The following is a 21,863-nucleotide window of genomic DNA, read 5'->3' as shown; positions in this document are numbered from 1 at the left end:
ATTTTTCCACTAGATTTGTAGGTATCCAAATAACTGGAAACTATAAAAGAAGGTTGTCTATGTACAGGCCAAAATCTGTCTTGAGAAAATTCTCTTTCAATATGAAAGACTGTAGTCCAATATTTATGCTACTCGATAATAACCAAGTGCTTACTCATGATAAGAGCATCCCCCCCCACCCCTACAAAAAATAAGAGAGAAAGAATCTATGAGGAACATACCCTGTCATTAATGTATGTGCCATCAAAAATTAGAACAGAACTAACTTGCTCAAAAGGAAATGTCAGTCACTTTTGTAATAATCCAGGGACACTCCACCGGCAGGCAGTCAAAAGGTTCTCTAGATGTCCAAAAGGTACCAAGAATATGAAGCTACTGCTTTCTAAAGCGGAGGACTGTCACACAATAGGTTCCTGTGCTGCAGACGGAGCCAGAGATTCTGAAGATAGACTGTCAACAACTGTACATCTACGATATTGCAGTGCCTGTGTTATTGTGATTATGATGCACGTTCAAAGGAACTTTACATTGTAATCAGAATAACACAGGCACTGCAATACCGTATTTACCTGCTGATTTCAGGCAAGTGACTTTCAAGTACAGGAAGATACGTAATGGATGCACGAGTTCAGGTCATAGACGCTTGGTTGATGACATATGGAAGTTTGGATCTGGCCATGGGTCGTGCACAGATAGCCGAATGGTAAGGCGATTGCTTGCCGTAAACGGGAAATCAGGATTTGAGTCCCAGCCCGGCACAAATTTCCTTGTTGTCATTCCATTCTACAGCTGATGGTAGTCCTTAATTGCAATTGTGAATTCATTTGAACTGGATATCTGTTTAAATCCCAAGATGCTATTATATCCGGAATAGTAAGTAAGCAGCATTCTCAACAACAGAGGATTGACATATGGCTCAGACCTCAATATGTCAGGAGGGTCTATGATTTCAAAGATTAGATACCAAAATATGTCTGACCACAAGAAGGATCCTTCAGACTACTACATGACAATAAGGCAGCAATTGAATTGTCTAAAGCAAGTGACTATAAGAGTTAAATAAAAAATGTGGACATAAGAAAAAATAGCTAGCCCACACCTCTGTGGAGCGCATACATTCAGCTGAATGCTGGCAGACATGACAAAAACTCAGGCAAAGCCTCCTCATCATATGTTGTAACAAGATTTAAGATCACAAATGTGTTTTTTTTTTGTATATTTTTGCATATATAATTTTATTTGTTAAAATCTAATAATGGAATATCCAGGATGGAATAGAACAATATGTGAATAGAATCAAACACTGGAAAAGGTCCCGAGTTTGAGTCTCGGTCCGGCACACAGTTTTAATCTGCCAGGAAGTTTCATATCAGCGCACACTCCGCTGCAGAGTGTAAATCTCATTATGGCTTTTTTTGTCTTATTTCTTCTGTTATTGTCCTCATGCTCTGGTACAGTTTTTCCCTAGGTCTTCGCATCCATCTCTCACTATCGTTTTTATGGCCTAGAATTTTCTTCATTATTTTTCTCTACTTGTTCAGCACCATTCACCATTTCTTACTAGTGTTACCTTCCTAGGCTCTAGGTTCAACCAGTTGTTTCAGTGTAAAAATTATTCTATGCATCACGTTCACTCCCTAAATTTCACTTGATTGCTGCAACTGTACTTTCTATCTATTCTTCTAATCTCTTCAGTAGTAGTTTGAACAGCACCTTGCTAGTAGCAAAAGTCCTCTGCAATTGCCTGCATCTCTCTTATTCCCCTTCTTATGTACTGGCAATATGATCACATTCTTCAATCCTTCTCATAACTTCTTTATCCTGCAGATAATTTTGGTAATGCTGTCTACTGCCTCGTCACCTCCCCACTTTATCATTTCAGCTGCTAAACCCATTTTTTCCAGTTGCCTTATTAGTCTTTAGATTGCTTATCACCTGCGCAACCTCATCCCTCTCATACCTTGTGTTCGTTCTCACACACACACGCACACACACGAACACACACACTCTTTCCTGTGTCTGTCCCCAATTTGCGTTTGTCTTCAGCAGGTCATAAAATTGCTCTGTAAATATCTACAGTTATCTTGAATAAACAGTCCTCTTCTCCTGTATCCAGTCGGATTCTAACTTAATTTCTCAAAAAGTCTGAACTGTTGTTTTTCCTAAAATTGTTCTCAAACTCATCCGTTCCCTGTTTCACCCTCTGTCTTCCGGTCCATTTAATTGTTCTGGCTGGTGTCTTCTTTTCTCCTTGAAAAACTTCCCATTTTTTTGGGTCCTCCTTGCTATTCCATTCTCTCCAGGCTTTCCTGCTAGCAAGTTGCTAGTTGATGTCCCAATTAGACATAGGTTTTTAATGCTGTCACTGAACCTTGCTTTGCAAGTTCTACAATTTTTTGATATCTGATTACAGTAGAAGCCAAAAAAGCATAACTAAATAAATTTATGAAGCAATCAGACAGTTTTATTCACAAAACAAAGATTGTTGACAAGCATGGTTATCCTATTTTGTGGCAATATTTGAGCTCACACACGAAATATTACAAAATAGATTCTTGCAAACTTTCAGCATTCAGTCCACATGCTGCCAGCGATTTCTGTGCCTAAAGGAGCATCTTATGAGTCAACAAATTCACAAAATTATTATTATTAAAAGAAGACTTTCAATGAGTTTCTGCTTTAGTTTTGTACTCCGTCCACCTCCACATTTCTGACACTTCAGAAATAAGCAGAAAAAAGCGCAACTAGCTGTGTTTACGTAAGTACGCCACACAAAATGATTCAACATACTCGGGAAACTATAACATCATGTCTAATAATGCAACTGAATTTCAGTGCAAGTAGTCTCTAGACAGTATCACTTGTTCCGTGAACAATCTTTTACATCAATAGGTATGAATTTCTCGAGAGGTCTCAGAGTTGGAACGTTCTGTTGTTACAATATAAAACAAGTAATTCATAAACATTGGTCATAGATTCTGCCATCTATAAAACACCAAGTGATTCTCTGTTCTTTATTTTCTCAGACTCGTTTAAACATCTATGTGCCATCAACAGTCTTCTTCTTTTCTTCTTCTTCTTCTTCTTCTTCTTCTTCTACATCTTCATCATTGCCTTGTCCTGTTTGATTATGGGCTGAAACAATGTTAGTGACAGGTGTCCTTGATGCCACCTCTTCTCCTCAGTATGGAAGTCGTGCACCCAATATGTCTGTGTTCAGAACAAAGCACATGTTTGAGTGCGAGATCATTTTCAAAATGTATGAAAGTTTGTGCATCATCAGAGTGGGTACACAAACTTGGCCAAAAAAATCCCTAAAAATTCCAGGTTTGTGAGGAGCAAGATGGTGCCAAGAAGCTCCTGATAAATTAATGGTGAACCTGGGGGAGGAATGTATCTTTCAGCTAAGATATACTACATATAAGCAGTAGATCAACTGAAGTTTTTAAACATCAATAATTTATATGGAATAATATTCACATAACTAACTCACTCTGAAATATTAAGTAATTAGAAGCTTGAGATTTATAACACTCAATAAAACTACATTTCCATGCAAGGCTAAAAACACAGAATTCCCTGAACCCCAGTCATGTTATGTTAACGTGCTCACTTATCTAGACAGGTTGGCACCAACAGTAGGTCTCGCTAATTTCTAAACATGAATCTTTTGCGACTTAAATTTAACAAGGTGGAATATTTTGATGAAACACGTATGTGATTAAACATAGCTGGATAAATAAAGAAAAGGGAAACAGTTGGTTTCTGTAGAAGTCCACAACCCATATTTATTCCACAAATTGTGGAAAAAAATAATGTAACAGAAGCTCCAAAATTCAGTAAGATGATTAAACAATTTATTTTATACAAAATTGTTTCGGTGACCATGGCATGCAGTAAGTCAATAAAAGAAGAAGAATAGTGTCAACTGTAAAAAGAACACAAAATAGAAACATCCATTAAAGTCAAGGGATTGAAAGTGCATTAAATCTAAATTTATGTTTCGTTGTGCCCCTGTAAGTAAGGATATAAATGAGAAAGAAAATTTCTTTTGATTGCTTTATTAAAAGACAGTCTTATAAGCGGAACAATCACACAGTTTGGGAAAACAGATTATTAATTTTACTTACTATACTGCTTAGTATCTCTTGACGTCTTGGTGATGTACTTGCCAACACAATCCTTTGACTGTTCAGGACATGTTTAATAGGTTCTAGCATTTTTATCTGCTAACCTACAGAAAAGAAAGAATCCTTTATTAATTTCTTACTTATAATCGGAAATAAAATTCAAAGCATAGTCACCAGAGATGTAATTAAATTTGTGATAGGTGTAACAGTAGTACAACCGCACATATGTTGGTTCTGTACCTTTATGCTTCTCTGACATTTCTTTGCTTGTTTTCCAATTGGACCTGTTTCTTCCATTTTCAGGATCCACACATGATGTACACTCATCCATCCTAAATTTAGCTATTATTATTATTATTTATTGTAGCTAGTCACCATCCATATTACTACATTGTGATTTACATTAAGAATGGAGGGAAAGCCATTGACTGTGAAACATGGGTAGTATGTTCCTTGTGTTTTAGCATGTCACTGTTTGTATTTAGAGGTGAAGATATGGAAACAGTTCAAGCATTTGCATAAGAAATGTGAGAAGCAACCTAAAATCACATTAAAGCTGGATGGTATACAGATTCAGTCTGCATCACCTTCTTGTTTATGAAGCTAAAGCACTATTTGTTAAGCTATGCAAGAAGTCATTTTTTTATATTTCAAATTATTTATTTTCACACTGCCCACAATATGTAACTCACATGATGGGAGAAGCTGTTGGAGCTACTGTATGTGTATGATTTATAATTATTCTGTGCAACTTTCACAAAATGCAAATTTTTATCACTGTACACTTTTGTTCTGTTGATATAAAACATCATCAATGGTGTCATTTTAGGTCTGAATTTTGTTTACACCAGGAAGAGTCAACTGCTTGCACATTTTGAGCTATTCCTTCATTTGGCATTGATGTTTTTGCACAATTTCACACTGCTTTGCAACACTATATATTTTTTGGCATGAAATGCAACACAATGCAGCAACAGTAGATTTGCTTGGATACTCCTGGCTAACATGAATAAACATGCTAAAGCTGGATGGTTACAGTACAGCAACCCACTACAGTAGAAAATGTTTGTTGATAGATGGAGTTAAATGTCAGAGAAAATATAGTGTACAGATTGGCAATTTTAAGCAAATACTGCATACAGTAACACAATGAAGCTTGTGTCTTTGTCATAAATGCAAATGCAGTAATCACTATGCCCACAAATATATAGGACTGCTGTAGGGAAACAACATTTTCTTGGAAAAAATAGAATATCTTCTAAATTACTAGCTGAAAATAGTAAATAGAATGATCTCACACAGTTCATCTCATTGCTATTGTAAACAGGAGTCACTGATTAGTAAAGTCTTTTCTTGACAACATTTTCATTGACAGGACCAGAAGCCAAAAATAATAATAAAGCAAATTTTAAACAGTCTTTCTGATCAATATGCCCAATTACTTTATTATCAGAGGTGTTACTCCACATATCAAAATTTATTTCTGTATTACAACTTTCAGATGAAAATCTTGTAAGTTTCATAAGTGCTTTACAGTATATGGACTGGGGTTCAATCTATAAAGTTGAAAACATAGATGATGAGTTTAATCAAATTTTAAAACATAAACAGTTCAAAACTTTGTATAACAGAAAGTGATGCCTGTTTGCTTCACTCAGAAAATGCAGTTTGCCTGAAAGACACACACAGTAAAAGTTCCTCCTCCAATGTGCTAAGCCTTTTGGGGTTACAGTATCATCAAAAAGTTCTCCTGCCATCTTTCCACTGATCGATCCTGCGCTCTCCAGCAATTGGAGTGGTAGTGTGGAATGAATTTTGGGATCCTCTTTTGAGCTCATTTATTTTAGATATTTCCTCCAGCTGTTTCGTTAATTTTTCTATAGTATTTTATTTTCCAAACAAGTCTTACTTTGTACTGGGTATTTTCCACTGAAGGTCATAGTCTTTGCATTTTTTGTATTGATGTCCAGGTTGGTTTTTTTTTTTAATTGCATACAGGCTGCAGGGCCATTCTCTGAAGATGCTGCAATAACTACACCACCTGCAAAAAGTAAGGCATCTGACGTTGTCTTAATGTTGATCTGAATGAAGCTATGTGGCATTTGACTTCATTATAGGGTGGTGAAAGGCCATGTCCCTGACTTGTATTATGCCTCTGGTTTGTCCCTTTCTTAGCACAGATTCAATTTGTTCTGTACATTTTGTGCATATTTTTGATAAGTTTCTGGGGAACATGATCATCTGCAAGAATTTGTAATTTGTTATCAACATCATTTTTTTAGTCAGCAAAAGCAATGTGTGTGCTTCTCGGTTCAATTCTCTCTTTTTCTTTTAGTAATTACAGGGAAAAATACAGATAACAGCATGATCTTCCTTTTGGAAAGCCATTTTGCACCTCATGGAGATGGGTTCATAGTGTGTGTGGAATTTATTTTTGATGATGGTGGAAAAAAATTTTATATGTGAATTCAACGAGCTTATTCCTTGGTAGTTTTCACAATGTTTCCAGCTTTCTATTTTGAGGATAGGGATGAAAATTGACTTAGCTCAGCTCCCAGGTATATCTCCTCCTGACAAGAACATACTTAAGATTGGGTTGTTTGGAGGAGGAGACCAGACAGCGAGGTCATCGGTCAACATATTTTAAAAGTTTACGAATATTTCTATAAATGACTCCTAGCATATGTAAACAGCTTGACCAAGTCTTCTCCTGGGGCTTTATTATTTTTTATTTTGTTTAATACTTCTTTACGTTCACACTGTGAGCTATCATTCCAAAGATGTTCGGGCTCACGTGTGGTTCCTCTTCTTCAAAATGTCTTGGCTCAAACTCGTCTATGGGTTGAACTGCACATGTCGCATTACATGCCCCAAATTGGACTCTTGTGACCCTTTGGTTAAATTGTCTGGCTGACAGCAAATTTGGGAAATACAAAGTTAACATAGCATGAAATAACAGTAATAATAATATCGGGGACTAAATTAATGACCCATAAATGATGTAGGCCAGACAGTTGCAATTTGATTAGAATAATGCTTATTCAGAAAGCAAACTAATAGCGAAAGTGGATGTATTTAGAATTACTGTTACACTTGAGCACATATCCACTTGACACAGTTTAATCATTCACAACCTCATCGCAAAATACAAGTTATCTAAGCGAAAAGTTACAATTCACACGAGGCGCGCGGTTGCTCACCACTCAGAGACTAAGTCCTGTGATACCACACAATGCGAAATTTTCTAAGTCATTCCTCTTCCTAGCTGCCTAAAGACTGACCACCCGCTTTCGTGTTTGCATCAGAACTGTACCCTTTGGTCTCTCCAGACAAACATCCATTTTCCCATCTCCATCCGAACTGTCCCCTTTGGTGGCTTGACCAGACCTGTTTGCTTTCACGTCTGCACCAGCACTCCTTCCGCCTGTCCCTGGCTGCGTTTCCCGCATGCCAAATATCCTCGCTCAACTGACTAGTGCAGTTCCCTTTCCTGAAACTGTCCATCTGATTGGCTACAGCTTAGTCTACATTATTTCACATTTTAACATATTTAAATAATCAATGCTAGACCACTTTCATGTTCTAAATAAAGTAACAATAATATCCATTACATAATAAACGTTAAATTCTTTTACATAAAACCAATACAATTTCCTTCTCGTCAGCAACTTTGCACCAATGTGCTTTCTGATAAATAAATAAAGAACAAAAGAAACTATTATGCACTAAACTTTACAACAAATATTCTGTTACCTAATGATTCAATAAGGTGTCATGCTGTCATCGTTACATGTGTTTTGTGTGGACGAAATGATGATCTGATGCTTAACTAAAAATACTGATAATTTAAGTTTACTATATCTTTTAAACAAATAATGTTACAGAGTTGATATTTACAACATTTGTCATTTTAATGATGTGCTTCTATATGAAATATCGGTCACTGAGATCAACCAAACAGTTTAGATTTTAGCATTCAGGTCTTTGTTACAAAACTTGTTAATTTCACTTTAACAGTAAATCCTAAACTATTATAGATATGATCAATATTCAACTTTTATTAGGATCACCATGAAACTTTATGGAGGACGGCAGATTAAAATTACTGTGGCTCGATTCCCTGCATTACTACAGAATTAAATAGTTTTCATAAATGTTTCCCTTTATGGCCGATCTTAGGTCCACCATATTTAACACTGCTATGTCTCCTTGGCCACAAAAGCCTTCTACTGAGTTCCGTATGATGTAGGTTCTCATCTGTCTCACTCGCACACCATAGTGCTTAGGCCTCAATAGACAATACACACCTGTGAGTTTCCCCATCTCGTGGTGAATCTGCGCTCTTTGTGGCTTGCGGTCCTGAACAACAGGGTTCTTTTCACAATTCTTGTAGGCTGACTCTTTCGGCCATATATTTAAATGAGAGTGCAATGCTCATTATCTCACAACACTTGGAGCTGGTTTCTCTTGAACTGTTTCCTGAGAGGTGGATTTGTATGAGGTTCTGATGTTTGAGACCATAGATTCTGAAAGTACTGCCATCATTCAAGTAAAGTGATGAGATTCACTTTCATGTGCTTTTTTATATTTACTACAACTTATACTGCAATATTGTACAAGTCATTCTGAGAAAGGCACATAGTTTGTCTGCTCAGTCTGAAGTTGATGCTTCCAACAATAAAATAAATAAAATATGAGTACGATAAAAAGACAAACAGGAAAATTTCAGAGGATACCAAAAGTCAGTTAAGTTGAACATAATGGGATTATTTTTAATAAAAGCTAAGAAGACGCAAAAATTTTCAATGATTGTTTTTTCTGTCAGCTGCATCCTAAAATGTAAGTGCTTTGTTGATGAAAATGGGTCTCTCGAATTTTATTCAAACGTCTTGGTCACTGTAAATGAAACTGAGAAGGTAATTAACAGAAGCTGCTGTTATCCTATAAATGGGATACTTTGCCATATCTTTAATGAATCACTGCAACAAGAAACTGTCCCAGATAGACTTAAGTATGCCATCATTAAACCTCTTTATATGCGAGGACATCAGAATGTAAGTTGCTGACTATTTAGGCTGGCCAAGAAACTTATTGGATGCTATGTTATACTTTAACATGACACATATACGACACTATTTTCTAACAAAATCTCCAAGTCTCTGTAATGATGACAGAAATTTTTGGTCATCGAATGATTGGAGAACTGCTGTGTGGACATCCTCACCACTGGCAAATCTCTTTCTCCTGCATATATTATTTTAGCTCACTGTAAAGACAAAAACTGCATAATGCAAGATATGAACTCTGTGGTGGATGCTTCCAAACCTCCCTCTGAAAACTTTGAAGCAAAGTCTGTGCTGTGCATGCCCTGTGGGGTGTTGCATTCTCATGCAGATTAACAAACCTTTTGCTTAATTTTCCATCCCTTTTGTTCCTTATGGCCTTGCTCAGAAACATCAGTGTTGCACAGTACAAAACAGCAACAATGGTCATGCCCTTTGCTATAAACTCTGTGTACAGAACTCCTTCACAGTTGAAGAAAACATTTCCCCGTACCTTCCCTGCTTATGATGCAACTTCGCATTTCTTCTCAGAGGCAAGGAGGTGTGTCTTAAATCCAAAGAGACCCTCTTTGGTGCTGGTGAGACATGACGGACTGATGTTTCACTGTCCATAATTATGCAGCTCAGAAAATCATTTCCACCCACAGAGTAATGCACAAGAAAGTCCATAGATGCCACAAATCTTGTGACTTTGTGTGCAGATGATGGTGGTCATGGATTTTAGCACAAGTACAATTTCCAATACTCCAGATGATCTCAGATGTTGGAATGAGCAATGCCTATTGCCATGAGCAATGCCTATTGCCTTGAGCAATGAGCAATTTACACATTCTGCAAATGCTGTGGATCAGTTCCTCGATTGTCTCGACATTTTTGTCTGCCCTCAATGTGAATAGCCTTCCTCCCCAATCAGTATCACCCATGTCTGTATCGCCTTGGACAAATTGTTGGCATCATTTTAATGTGGCTGGACACAACACTATGTTGGGTCCATATATCACCACAATTTCATGGTGAATCTGGTGCAATTTAAATTTTTAGCCCACAAGAACCATACTTTGGAGATGGCACGTCATTTCATGCACTTGTTATCCATATCACAGCAGAACTGTGTGTGCACGAAACCTAGAACATATACTCTCTTCTAACAATGTGCCACTCTTGTAGTACTATAGTCTTAGCATTGGAAGAAACATGTAACATGCTTTCTTAAGCTCCAATGTAAAACGGGTAATATTGTGGAAGTAATTATTCAGCTTCCCTTCTTAGATGCTTCAAAAACTTCTGGGAAGGTTGTTTGTAGAGGGTTGGTTAGTTTTTTTTTTGTCATCAGTCTACTGACTGGTTTGATGCGGCCCACCACAAATTCCCTTCCTGTGCTAACCTCTTCATCTCAGAGTAGCACTTGAAATCTACATCCTCAATTATTTGCTTGACGTATTCCAATATCTGTCTTCCTCTACAGTTTTTGCCCTCTACAGCTCCCTCTAGTACCATGGAAGTCATTCCCTCATGTCTTACCAGATGTCCTATCATCCTGTCCCTTCTCCTTATCAGTGTTTTCCACATATTCCTTTCCTCTCCAATTCTGCATAGAACCTCCTCATTTCTTACCTTATCAGTCCACCTAATTTTCAACATTCGTCTATAGCACCACATCTCAAATGCTTCGATTCTCTTTTGTTCCAGTTTTCCCACAGTCCATGTTTCACTACCATACAATGCTGTACTCCAGACGTACATCCTCAGAAATTTCTTCCTCAAATTAAGGCCGGTATTTGATATTAGTAGACTTCTCTTGGCCAGAAATGCCTTTTTTGCCATAGCAAGTGATGTCCTCCTTGCTCCGTCCGTCATTGGTTATTTTACTGCCTAGGTAGCAGAATTCCTTAACTTCATTGACTTCGTGACCATCAATCCTGATGTTAAGTTTCTTGCTGTTCTCATTTCTACTACTTCTCATTACCTTCGTCTTTCTCCGATTTACTCTCAAACCATACTGTATACTCATTAGACTGTTCATTCCGTTCAGCAGATCATTTAATTCTTCTTCACTTTCACTCAGGATAGCAATGTCACCAGCGAATCGTATCATTAATATCCTTTCACATTGTATTTTAATTCCACTCCTGAACCTTTCTTTTATTTCCATCATTGCTTCTTCGATGTACAGATTGAAGAGTAGGGGCGAAAGGCTACAGCCTTGTCTTACACCCTTCTTAATAAGAGCACTTCGTTCTTGATCGTCCACTCTTATTATTCCCTCTTGGTTGTTGTACATATTGTATATGAACCCGTCTCTCCCTATAGCTTACCCCTACTTTTTTCAGAATCTCAAACAGCTTGCACCATTTTATATTGTCGAACGCTTTTCCCAGGTCGACAAATCCTATGAAAGTGTCTTGATTTTTCTTTAGCTTTGCTTCCATTATTAGCCGTAACGTCAGAATTGCCTCTCTCGTCCCTTTACTTTTCCTAAAGCCAAACTGATCATCACCTAGCGGATTCTCAATTTTCTTTTCCATTCTTCTGTATATTATTCTTGTAAGCAGCTTCGATGCATGAGCTGTTAAGCTGATTGTGCGATAATTCTCGCACATGTCAGCTCTTGCCGTCTTCGGAATTGTGTGGATGATGCTTTTCCGAAAGTCAGATGGTATATCGCCAGACTCATATATTCTACACACCAACGTGAATAGTCGTTTTGTTGCCACTTCCCCCAATGATTTTAGAAATTAGTTAGCCACCTCAAACAACTGAAACTTACTGGACAATAAAGAATTTGGTTTCCAGCACAGTATATCAAGTGGACAGGTTTTATTATCTTTTATCGACCGAATATTAGAATCTGCTAATAGAAAAAGTTCACAATCCCACCAAAAGCACAGTCATTAGAGTCAGAGCACAAGCCAGATTATGAAAGGAGTGTTCAATGCTCTTCCTCCTCAAATCTTCTATAAATGAAATGACAAAATTTAAACATTTTTTCAAGCAGTTTCTAATGGAAAAACCATATATATTTCAGATTAATATCTAAACCAATAGGAAAAATGTTTATCAACTGTTGTTAAATCTGCAGCTCTCTGCCATCTGCAGTGAGACCATGCCCAAGAATTTTGTTTCCTGATTTGAGAGACAGAGGGTGGCAAACAAAAAAGGTGGAAGATGAGAATGGGGAGGAGGTGAGGTGGGGTGGAAATTGTTGTTGGGTGGAAGGTATGGGGCCAGTATGTTACCGTAGGTTGAGGCCAGGGTAAGTACAAGAGCGGAAATGTGTTTTAAGGATAACTCCCACCTGCACAGTTCAGAAAAGCTGGTGGTGGAGGGGAGAATCCAGCTGGCTTGGGTAGTGAAGCAGCCACTGAAATCTGGCATGCTATGTTCAGCTGCATGTTGTGCCACAGGGTGGTCTACTTTGCTCTTGGCACAGTTTGGTGGTGGCCATTCATACTGGCGAGCAGCTAGTTGGTAGTCATACCAATATAAAAAGCTGTGCTATGATTGCAGCAGAGCTGGTAAATGACATGACTGCTTGCACAGGTGGACCGGCCCCTGATGTGGTAGGATAAATCTGTAACAGGACTCGAATAGGAAGAGCTGGGTGGGTGGATTGGGCAGGTCTTGCACCTGGGTCTCCCACAGGGGTAAGCCCTTGTGGCCAGGGGTTTGGAATTGGGAGTGTCGTAGGGATGGACTAGGATGTTGAGGAGGTTAGGTAGGTGACAAACATCACTTTAGTGGAGGTGGGAGAATATCAGGTACAACGTCACTCATTTCAGGGCATGATGATGGGTAATCAAAGCTCTGGCAAAGGTTGTGGTTCAGTTGTTCCAGTTCGGGGTGGTATATGGTGATGAAGGGGCACACCTTTGTGGCTGATTTTTGGTAGTAGTGGGAGGTTTGGGGATGAGAGGGGAAACTGCATGGCACACCTGTTTGTGGACTAGGTCTGGAGGAAAGTGCCTGTCTTTGAAGACCTTCGTGAAACCTTCACCATATTGGGCAAGGGAGTACTTGTCTCTGCAGATATGCCATCCCTGGGAGGCCAGGGTGTATAGGAGGGACTTTTTGGTGTGAAAGGGATGATGATTAAATGCAGGCACTGTTAGTGTTTGGTGGGTTTAATGTGGACAGAGATACAAATGGAGGCATTATGGAAGGTGGCACACTGGGTTGAAAAGGACCAGTTGAAGCAGATGGGTCAGAAAGTGCTTAGGTTGTGAAGGAAAGAAGGTAGGGTGCCTTGGTCCTGAGTCCAGATCAGAAGATATCATCAATGAACCTGAACCAGACTAGGGGTTTAGCATTTTGGAAGGCTAGGAAGGTCTCTTCTAGATGGCCCATAAGCTGGTTGGCATAGGAGGATGCCATGCAGGTGCCCATGACTGTGCCACAGATTTGTCTGTGTGCCTTACATTCAAAGGAGTAGTAGTTCTAAGTTAGGATGAAGTTAGTAACTCGTGTGAGGAATGAGGTACTGGGTTTGGAGACTGAAGGACGTTGGGAGAGGTAGTGTTCAATAGTCATAAGCCCATGGGCATCAGGGATGTTGGTGTATAGGGAGGTGGCATCAGCAGTGATGATTAGGGATCCAGAAGGTCACGGTATGGGGATGATGGAGCATTGATGCTGGAAGTAGCTGGTATCTTTGACATGGGAGGCTAGATTATGGGCAATTAGTGAGAGCTGTTAGTCAATGAGGGATGAAATTCTTTCTGTGAGGGCACAATAACCAGTCACAATGGGGCATCCAAGGTTGTTGGGTTTATGGATTTTTGGGGGAGCATTTAGAAGAGGTGTGTTTGAGGTGACACAGGGATAAGAAGGGAAATGGATGCAGAGGAGGGGTTCTGGGAAGGGCCTAAGACTTTAAGCAGGAATTGGATATTGCTGGACTACTGGGATGGGATCACACTGGCAGAGATTATAACTGGAGGAGACAGATAATTGGCAGTGGCCCTCAGCCAGGTAGTCATGTGATTCATTATGACAGTGGTGGAACCTTCGTCTGCAGGCTGGAGGACTAGGCCAGCATTTGTTTCAAGGTTGTGTATGGTTGTCCTTTCTTATGCTGAAAGGTTAGTGTGCTGAGGAATGGACCTGGGGAATAATGGCGAAGCTAAGTTGGAGGTAAGGAATTCCCGGAAGTTAACCAGAAGGTGGTTAGGAGTGGATCACACTTGGATGCTGGTATGAACTAGGAAAGGCAGGGTTTAATTTTGGAATTAGATTGGTTTTGGTTGGAGGAACTGGCCGCAAAGAAGTGTTTCCATTGCAGGGATCGAGAGAAGGAGAGTAGAAGTTTGACAGATCCAACATGGTTAAATTTGGATGTAGGGCCATAGGTGAGGCCTTTGGATAGGACTGAAACTTCTGTGGTGCTGAGGGTTTGGTGGATAGGTTAACACCAGTGTTACGAGAGTGTTCCAGCTCTTGAGTTGGTGGAGTGCTGGTAAGGGGTTTAAGGAGATGTGGCAAGTTGAAAAGGTCAGTTATAGTTTAGGTGCAATGAGGATTGGACAAGCAAAGTATACAAACAAATCCGTGGCACAGCCATAGGCACCCACATGGCACCCTCCTATGACAACATGTTTATGGGCAATCTAAAGGAGACCTTCCTAGCCTTCCAAAATGCAAAACCCCTACTCTGGTTCAGGTTCATTGATGAAATCTTAATGTTCTTGACTCAGGGCCATGACAACCTGTCTTCATTCCTTCACAACATCAATACCTTCTCTCCCATCCACTTCACCTAGTCCTTCTCAACCCAACAGGTCACTTTTCTAAACGTTGACCACCACCTCTCTGACGGCTCCATCTACATCTCCATCCTCATTACACACACCAGCCACCAACAGTACCTGTATTCCACAGCTGTCACCCTTTTCACACCAGAAAGAACACGAACTTTGTTGCCCAGTATGCTGAGGGTCTCACAAAGGCTTTCACAGACAGGCACTAACTCACACCTAGTCTACAAACTGATCTCCCACATGCCATTTCTCCTCATGTCCTTGATCCTCCCACGACCCCAAAGAACCAGCCACAAAGGAGTGTACCCTTCATCATCCAATACCACCTTGCACTGGAAAAACTAAACCACATCCTTTTACAGGAATTTGATAACCTATCATCATCCTTTGAAATGAGATTTTACCACCACTCATAAAGTCATGTTCCATCGCCCCTCCAACCTCCTCAACATTCTAGTCCATCCCTTTGACACTCCCAAACCCAACCCCTTGCCATAAGAATCACATCCCTCTGGAAGACCCAGGTGCAAGACCTGCCCATTCCATCCATCCAGCACTTCATCCATCCAGTCTTGTCACAGATTTATCCTACCCCTTCAGGGCCGGTCCACCTGTGAAAACAGCCATGGCATTTACCAGCTCTGCTGCAATCACCGCACAAGTTTTTATATTGATTTGACCACCAACTAGCTGTCCACCAGGTTGAACAGCCACCGCCAAACTGTAGCCAAGAGCAAAGTAGACCACCCTGTGGCACAACATGCAGCTGAACATAACATGCTTGATTTCAATGGCTGCTTCACTACCCAAGCCATCTGGATCCTCCCGTCCACCATCAGCTTTTCTGAACTGTGCAGTTGGGAGTTATCCTTACAACTCATTGTCTGCTCCTGTAATTACCCCAGCTTCAACCTAAGGTAACATACTGCCCCCACACCCTCCACCCAACAATTTCCACCTGCTCTGTCTTATACCTGCCCCCCATTCTTGACTTCCACCCTCATTGTTTGTCGCCCCCTGCCAATGCACCTGCCCATGTTTTCCCACTTTTTCACTATTTTTCCCACCTCCCTGACCCACAATCTTCTGACTCTATGCCAGTTGTCATTCTAGTCCCTGCACGCTAACTAGAGAGTGTTCCTCTCTTCCCCCACCCATATACAGCTATCCTCTTTGCCTTCCCCGCACCCTCCAGTTGCTGCTTCCATTCCACGTGACAGATGGATTCTTGTCCAAGCTGCTGGACTTGGCAATCATATGTTCATGAAGGGTGCTTGCTTGTGTGAATTAATGTTGTCTGTTTCTCTTTTTTTGACGAAAGCTGTGGCCGAAAGCTTTGTGTAAGTGTCTTAACTGTACCTATCTGCAACTTAATGTGTCATCTTTATGGTAAACAGCAATCTATCTTTTCTTACAGCGTTAACTAAATATACAAGATTTGAAATAAACACAAATGTTCTTGTTTTGAAGTTGGCTGGTTTGTAGGGCTGAAGGGACCAGACTTCAAAGGTCATCGGTCCCTTTTTCCACAACCATGAAACATCCACAATGAATAAAAACAAGCAACAGAGAGGACAAGGGACAACACAGAACAAGAAAGACACAGACAAAGACCAGAAAAGGGGAATTAAAAAGCACACAGAGTTTTACAGTGGTTAGCCGATCATGGAAACAAGAAAAGGAAAAGCCACCCACCAAGAGACACACAAAGAACCCCAATCAAAAACTGTAGGCTAAAGGCCAGACTCAACACACAAAAGAGACAAACCCTCAGATTGAGTGATAAAAGCCCCCTACTCGAATAAAACTCAAAACTAAGTCTGCCATTGCAGCATGATCCATGAAAGTGCATGGAGCGTATCAGGCAATGCAAATATCTGCCTAAGAGCAGACAGTCCAACAAGATGTGGACCACTGTCAACGCTGATCCTCAGTGACATAGAAGTGGGTTCTAGCGACGCAATAAATGACCGTGCGTCAACCAGGTGTGGCCAATGCGTAGCCAACAGAGAACAACTGAGTTTTTGCGAAAGGCGCGCATGGAGGAGCGCCACACACCTGTAGTCTCCTTGATGACCCGAAGTTTACTGGGTGAAGGCAGGGTGTGCTGTTCATCACCCCAGGTACGAAGGAATTTCTGCCACAAGACTGACTGGAGATCACGTTCCGAAAGGCCAATCTCCAGGGCCAGTTCACTGATATCCTGTTTGGCCAGCCTGTCAAAATGTTCATTACCCGGAATGCTGACATGACCCGGCGTAAACAAAAACCACGGAGCGGCCGCAACGGGCAAGAGTATGGATGGACTCCTGGATAGCCATCACCAAATGAGGGTGAGGAAAACACTGGTCGATAGCTCATAAACCACTCAGGGAGTCACTACAGATGATGAAGGACTCACCCGATCAGGAGCAGATATACTCTAGGGCATGAGAGATGGCTAACAGCTCTGCAGTGAAAACACCGCAGCCATCCAGCAATGAGAATTGTTCAGACTGATCCCCAAGAGTAAAAGCAAGAGGGCCTCAGGAGGGACTGAGTCTTTCGGGTCTTGCACCAAATCCATCTGAAGGCATGGGCAGGACACACACCGTGGGGGTATACATATATGAGCCTGGAAAAGAGGCGGGAGAGGGAGAAACTCAAGCCCAGAGAGAAGAGACCAGATGAGAACAGCAATCATACACCCTGATCGGGAAGACGGACAACCGAATTGGGGAGCAGGAGACCGTAATTTGGATGCCCTGGCAAACTACAAACATGTGCAGCATAAGCGGCCAGCAGTCGGTGCCAGATCCACAATGAAGGGACACCAGCCTCCACGAGTAGGCTGTTTAAAGGGCTCGTGCAGAAAGCTCCAGTTGCGAGTTGGATCGCGCAGTGAAGTATGGGGTCAAGTAACTGCAACCTGGAAAGCGATGCCGAACCGTAAGCCAGGCTCCCATAATCGAGACGGGACTAAATCAATGCCTGATACAGTCATAGAAGGGTAGACCAATTGGCACCCCAGCTGGTGTGACTCAAGCAACAAAGAGCATTAAGATGCCGCTAGAATGTTTGTTTAAGTTGCTGAATATGAGGGAGCCAAGTCAACCAGATATCAAACAGGAATCCCAAAAACTAGTGTGTTTCAACCACTGTACGAGGTTCGCCGTCAAGATAAAGCCATGGCTGAGGGTAAACAGTGCGACATCGGCAGAAATGCTTGATGCAAGTCTTGGCAGCTGAAAACTGGAAACCGTGCATTACAGCCCAGACTGTGCCTTGTGGATAGTGCCCTGCAGCTGCCATTCAGCAACTGCAATTCCAGTGGAGCTGTAGTACAGGCAAAAGTCATCAGCATACAAAGAAGCTGATATGGACATTCCCACAGCTGCAGCTAGCCCACTGACAGCAATTAAAAAGAAGCAGACACTCAAGACAGAGCCTTGCGGGACCCATTCTCATGGACTCAGGAGGAACCAACTTTCATGCCAAAGGAACTAAGCGGCAGAAAATTTTGAATAAAAATCAGGAGCGGCCCCATAAGACCCCATCCATGAATCATGGTGAGGATGTGGTGTCGCCATTTTGTATCAAATGCCTTCCGCATGTCAAAAAAGATGGCAACCAGATGCTGATGGCGAGCAAATGCCATACGGATGGCAGACTCCAGGCTGACCAGATTATCGGTGGCAGAGCGGCCCTTACGGAACCCACCCTGAGATGGAGCCAGAAGGCTCCGAGACTCAAGTAGCCAACTCAACCTCTGGCTCACCATGCATTTGAGCAACTTGCACAGAATGTTCGTGAGGCTAATCAGGCAGCAGCTGTCCACCTCCAGTGGGATCTTGCCAGGCTTCAACACCAGCATGACAATGCTTTTCCACCATTCTGATGGGAACTCACCCTCAACCCAGATACAGTTGAAAAGGTCTAGGTGGTGTCACTGGCAGTCCACCAAGAGCTGTTTGAGCATCTGATAGTGGATTCGATCCGGCCTGGGAGCAGTATAAGGGCAAGTGGCTAGGGCAATTTGGAATTCCCACTCAGTGAATGGAGCATTGTACGATTCGAGGTGGTGTGACGTCTCCTGGCAAGACATTTACAAAATTATTATAATATTAATAAAAATAAACATTCATCTGTATTATTATTATTTCTTTCTATTCTCAGACGTTATGTCTGGCCAAAAATGGACAGTGACGCGGACCTTGATCAAGCGTGACTTCCTTTTAACTGTACGATATATGTTATATTGCATTTAGGAACTTTCGGGTCATTGAACATGTATCAATAATTACAGATTTTTGTAGTTGTATATATATGTTTGGATGTAGATGTATTGCATTGATGTACTGGTGGATATTGTGTGGTATGACTCCTGTAGCTGATAGTATAATTGGTATAATGTCAACTTTATCCTGATGCCACATGTCCTTGACTTCCTCAGCCAGTTGGATGTATTTTTCAATTTTTTCTCCTGTTTTTTTCTGTATATTTGTTGTATTGGGTATGGATATTTCGATTAGTTGTGTTAATTTCTTCTTTTTATTGGTGAGTATGATGTCAGGTTTGTTATGTGGTGGTGTTTTATCTGTTATAATCGTTCTGTTCCAGTATAATTTGTATTTATCATTCTCCAGTACATTTTGTGGTGTATACTTGTATGTGGGAACGTGTTGTTTTATTAGTTTATGTTGTATGGCAAGTTGTTGATGTATTATTTTTGCTATATTGTCATGTCTTCTGGGGTATTCTGTATTTGCTAGTATTGTACATCCGCTTGTGATGTGATATACTGTTTCTATTTGTTGTTTGCAAAGTCTGCATTTATCTGTTGTGGTATTGGGATCTTTAATAATATGCTTGCTGTAATATCTGGTGTTTATTGTTTGATTCTGTATTGCAATCATGAATCCTTCCGTCTCACTGTATATATTGCCTTTTCTTAGCCATGTGTTGGATGCATCTTGATCGATGTGTGGCTGTGTTAGATGATACGGGTGCTTGCCATGTAGTGCCTTCCCCTTCCAATTTACTTTCTTCGTATCTGTTGATGTTATGTGATCTAAAGGGTTGTAGAAGTGGTTATGAAATTGCAGTGGTGTAGCCGATGTATTTATATGAGTGATTGCTTTGTGTATTTTGCTAGTTTCTGCTCGTTCTAGAAAGAATTTTCTTAAATTGTTTACCTGTCCATAATGTAGGTTCTTTATGTCGATGAATCCCCTTCCTCCTTCCTTTCTGCTTAATGTGAATCTTTCTGTTGCTGAATGTATGTGATGTATTCTATATTTGTGGCATTGTGATCGTGTAAGTGTATTGAGTGCATCTAGGTCTGTGTTACTCCATTTCACTACTCCAAATGAGTAGGTCAATACTGGTATAGCATAGGTATTTATAGCTTTTGTCTTGTTTCTTGCTGTCAATTCTGTTTTCAGTATTTTTGTTAGTCTTTGTCTATATTTTTCTTTTAGTTCTTCTTTAATATTTGTATTATCTATTCCTATTTTTTGTCTGTATCCTAGATATTTATAGGCATCTGTTTTTTCCATCGCTTCTATGCAGTCGCTGTGGTTATCCAATATGTAATCTTGTTTAGTGTGTCTTCCCTTGACTATGCTATTTTTCTTACATTTGTCTGATCCAAAAGCCATATTTATATCATTGCTGAATACTTCTGTTATCTTTAGTAATTGGTTAAGTTGTTGATTTGCTGCTGCCAGTAGTTTTAGATCATCCATGTATAGCAAATGTGTGATTTTGTGTGGGTATGTTCCAGTAATATTATATCCATTATTTGTAATATTTAGCATGTTGGATAGTGGGTTCAGAGCAAGGCAGAACCAGAAAGGACTTAATGAGTCTCCTTGGTATATTCCACGCTTAATCTGTATTGGCTGTGATGTGATACTACTTGAATCTGTTTGGATATTAAGTGTGGTTTTCCAATTTTTCATTACTGTTATTATTATTATTATTATTATTATTATTATTATTTCATTACTGTATGAATGGTTGTAGATTATGTATAAAAGGAAATAAAAAATTTTCATTTTTTATGTTTGTGCAATATTTATGTTTCTATATTTCACAAATAACGTCTGTGGTCAGCGAATGTATGTATCAAAACAGGTAACGAAAAATAATTACAATTGTATGCTTAGGTAGGCTTCATTTGTCCTTTGGTCAAGAAAGACGCCATTGGAGGTTGATATTTGTAAAAGGTGTGTGCTTTCAATTTATGTTGATTTTTTGAATATAGCAATTGTTAAATTGTTAATAATTTATTGCTAGCTTGCCCAAGATTTCATTCCACATTCTTAGCTATTTTGAGCATATTAGGAATTTTTCATGAAGCAGAGCCGTGCGGCGATCGTGGGAACCGCTGCCGTGGCAAATTCAAATTAAATTGAATGAAAGCAGTTTTCCCCACAATATAGTGGGCAGGTAACGGTACATTAAAATTATCTCTTTCAGCTTCCTGGAGACTTCAGAAGGAAATTGTGGATTTTATTATGTCATTTTCAGGTGGACATGGGCAGCTGCTATTTTGTTATCAGTTATGTAAATAATTCATGAGTGATAAAATTTTACTTGTGTGTGATCAAAGACTTCTGCGCAAAACCTGCTCTGGCTGATAACATAAAAATCAAATTTCATTTTTTTTAGTTTCATGCTCTCATGTTAGTCGTGACAGTTAATAGTCTTCATATATTAAAAAAATCCACTGCAGCTTTTATGTTTAGTGAACATAAAATACTGTAACTTCCGTACAGGTAATAGGAGTAATTTTCGGTGCGTTCAAGAGCAATACTGTGGCAATGACAGAAAGATCAGAAAGTGGTCACTACCGCACAAGTCGTCATGCACACTCCATTGGACAGGTGGTAGAAGACCAGGGCGGCAGACAAAAAGTCGATGGCTGAGTACGT

General features: G+C 40.2%; 1 protein-coding gene across 4 annotated transcripts in view; it reads right to left on the bottom strand.

Annotated features, from left to right (window-relative positions):
- The window catches only part of LOC126190933 (dTTP/UTP pyrophosphatase), a 97,813-nt gene that overhangs the window by 37,245 nt on the left and 38,705 nt on the right, over positions 1-21,863 (bottom strand). For all 4 annotated transcript variants that reach the window (XM_049931573.1, XM_049931572.1, XM_049931575.1 and 1 more), the window contains exon 2: positions 4,131-4,234. In XM_049931573.1, coding sequence (XP_049787530.1) covers positions 4,131-4,220 — 90 coding nt within the window. In that variant the 5' untranslated portion in view covers positions 4,221-4,234. The remainder of the gene's footprint in view (positions 1-4,130; positions 4,235-21,863) is intronic.

This window comes from Schistocerca cancellata, chromosome 6 (assembly GCF_023864275.1).
Source record: "Schistocerca cancellata isolate TAMUIC-IGC-003103 chromosome 6, iqSchCanc2.1, whole genome shotgun sequence".
Taxonomy (NCBI): domain Eukaryota; kingdom Metazoa; phylum Arthropoda; class Insecta; order Orthoptera; family Acrididae; genus Schistocerca; species Schistocerca cancellata.
This window is presented reverse-complemented; position numbering and strand designations above follow the sequence as displayed.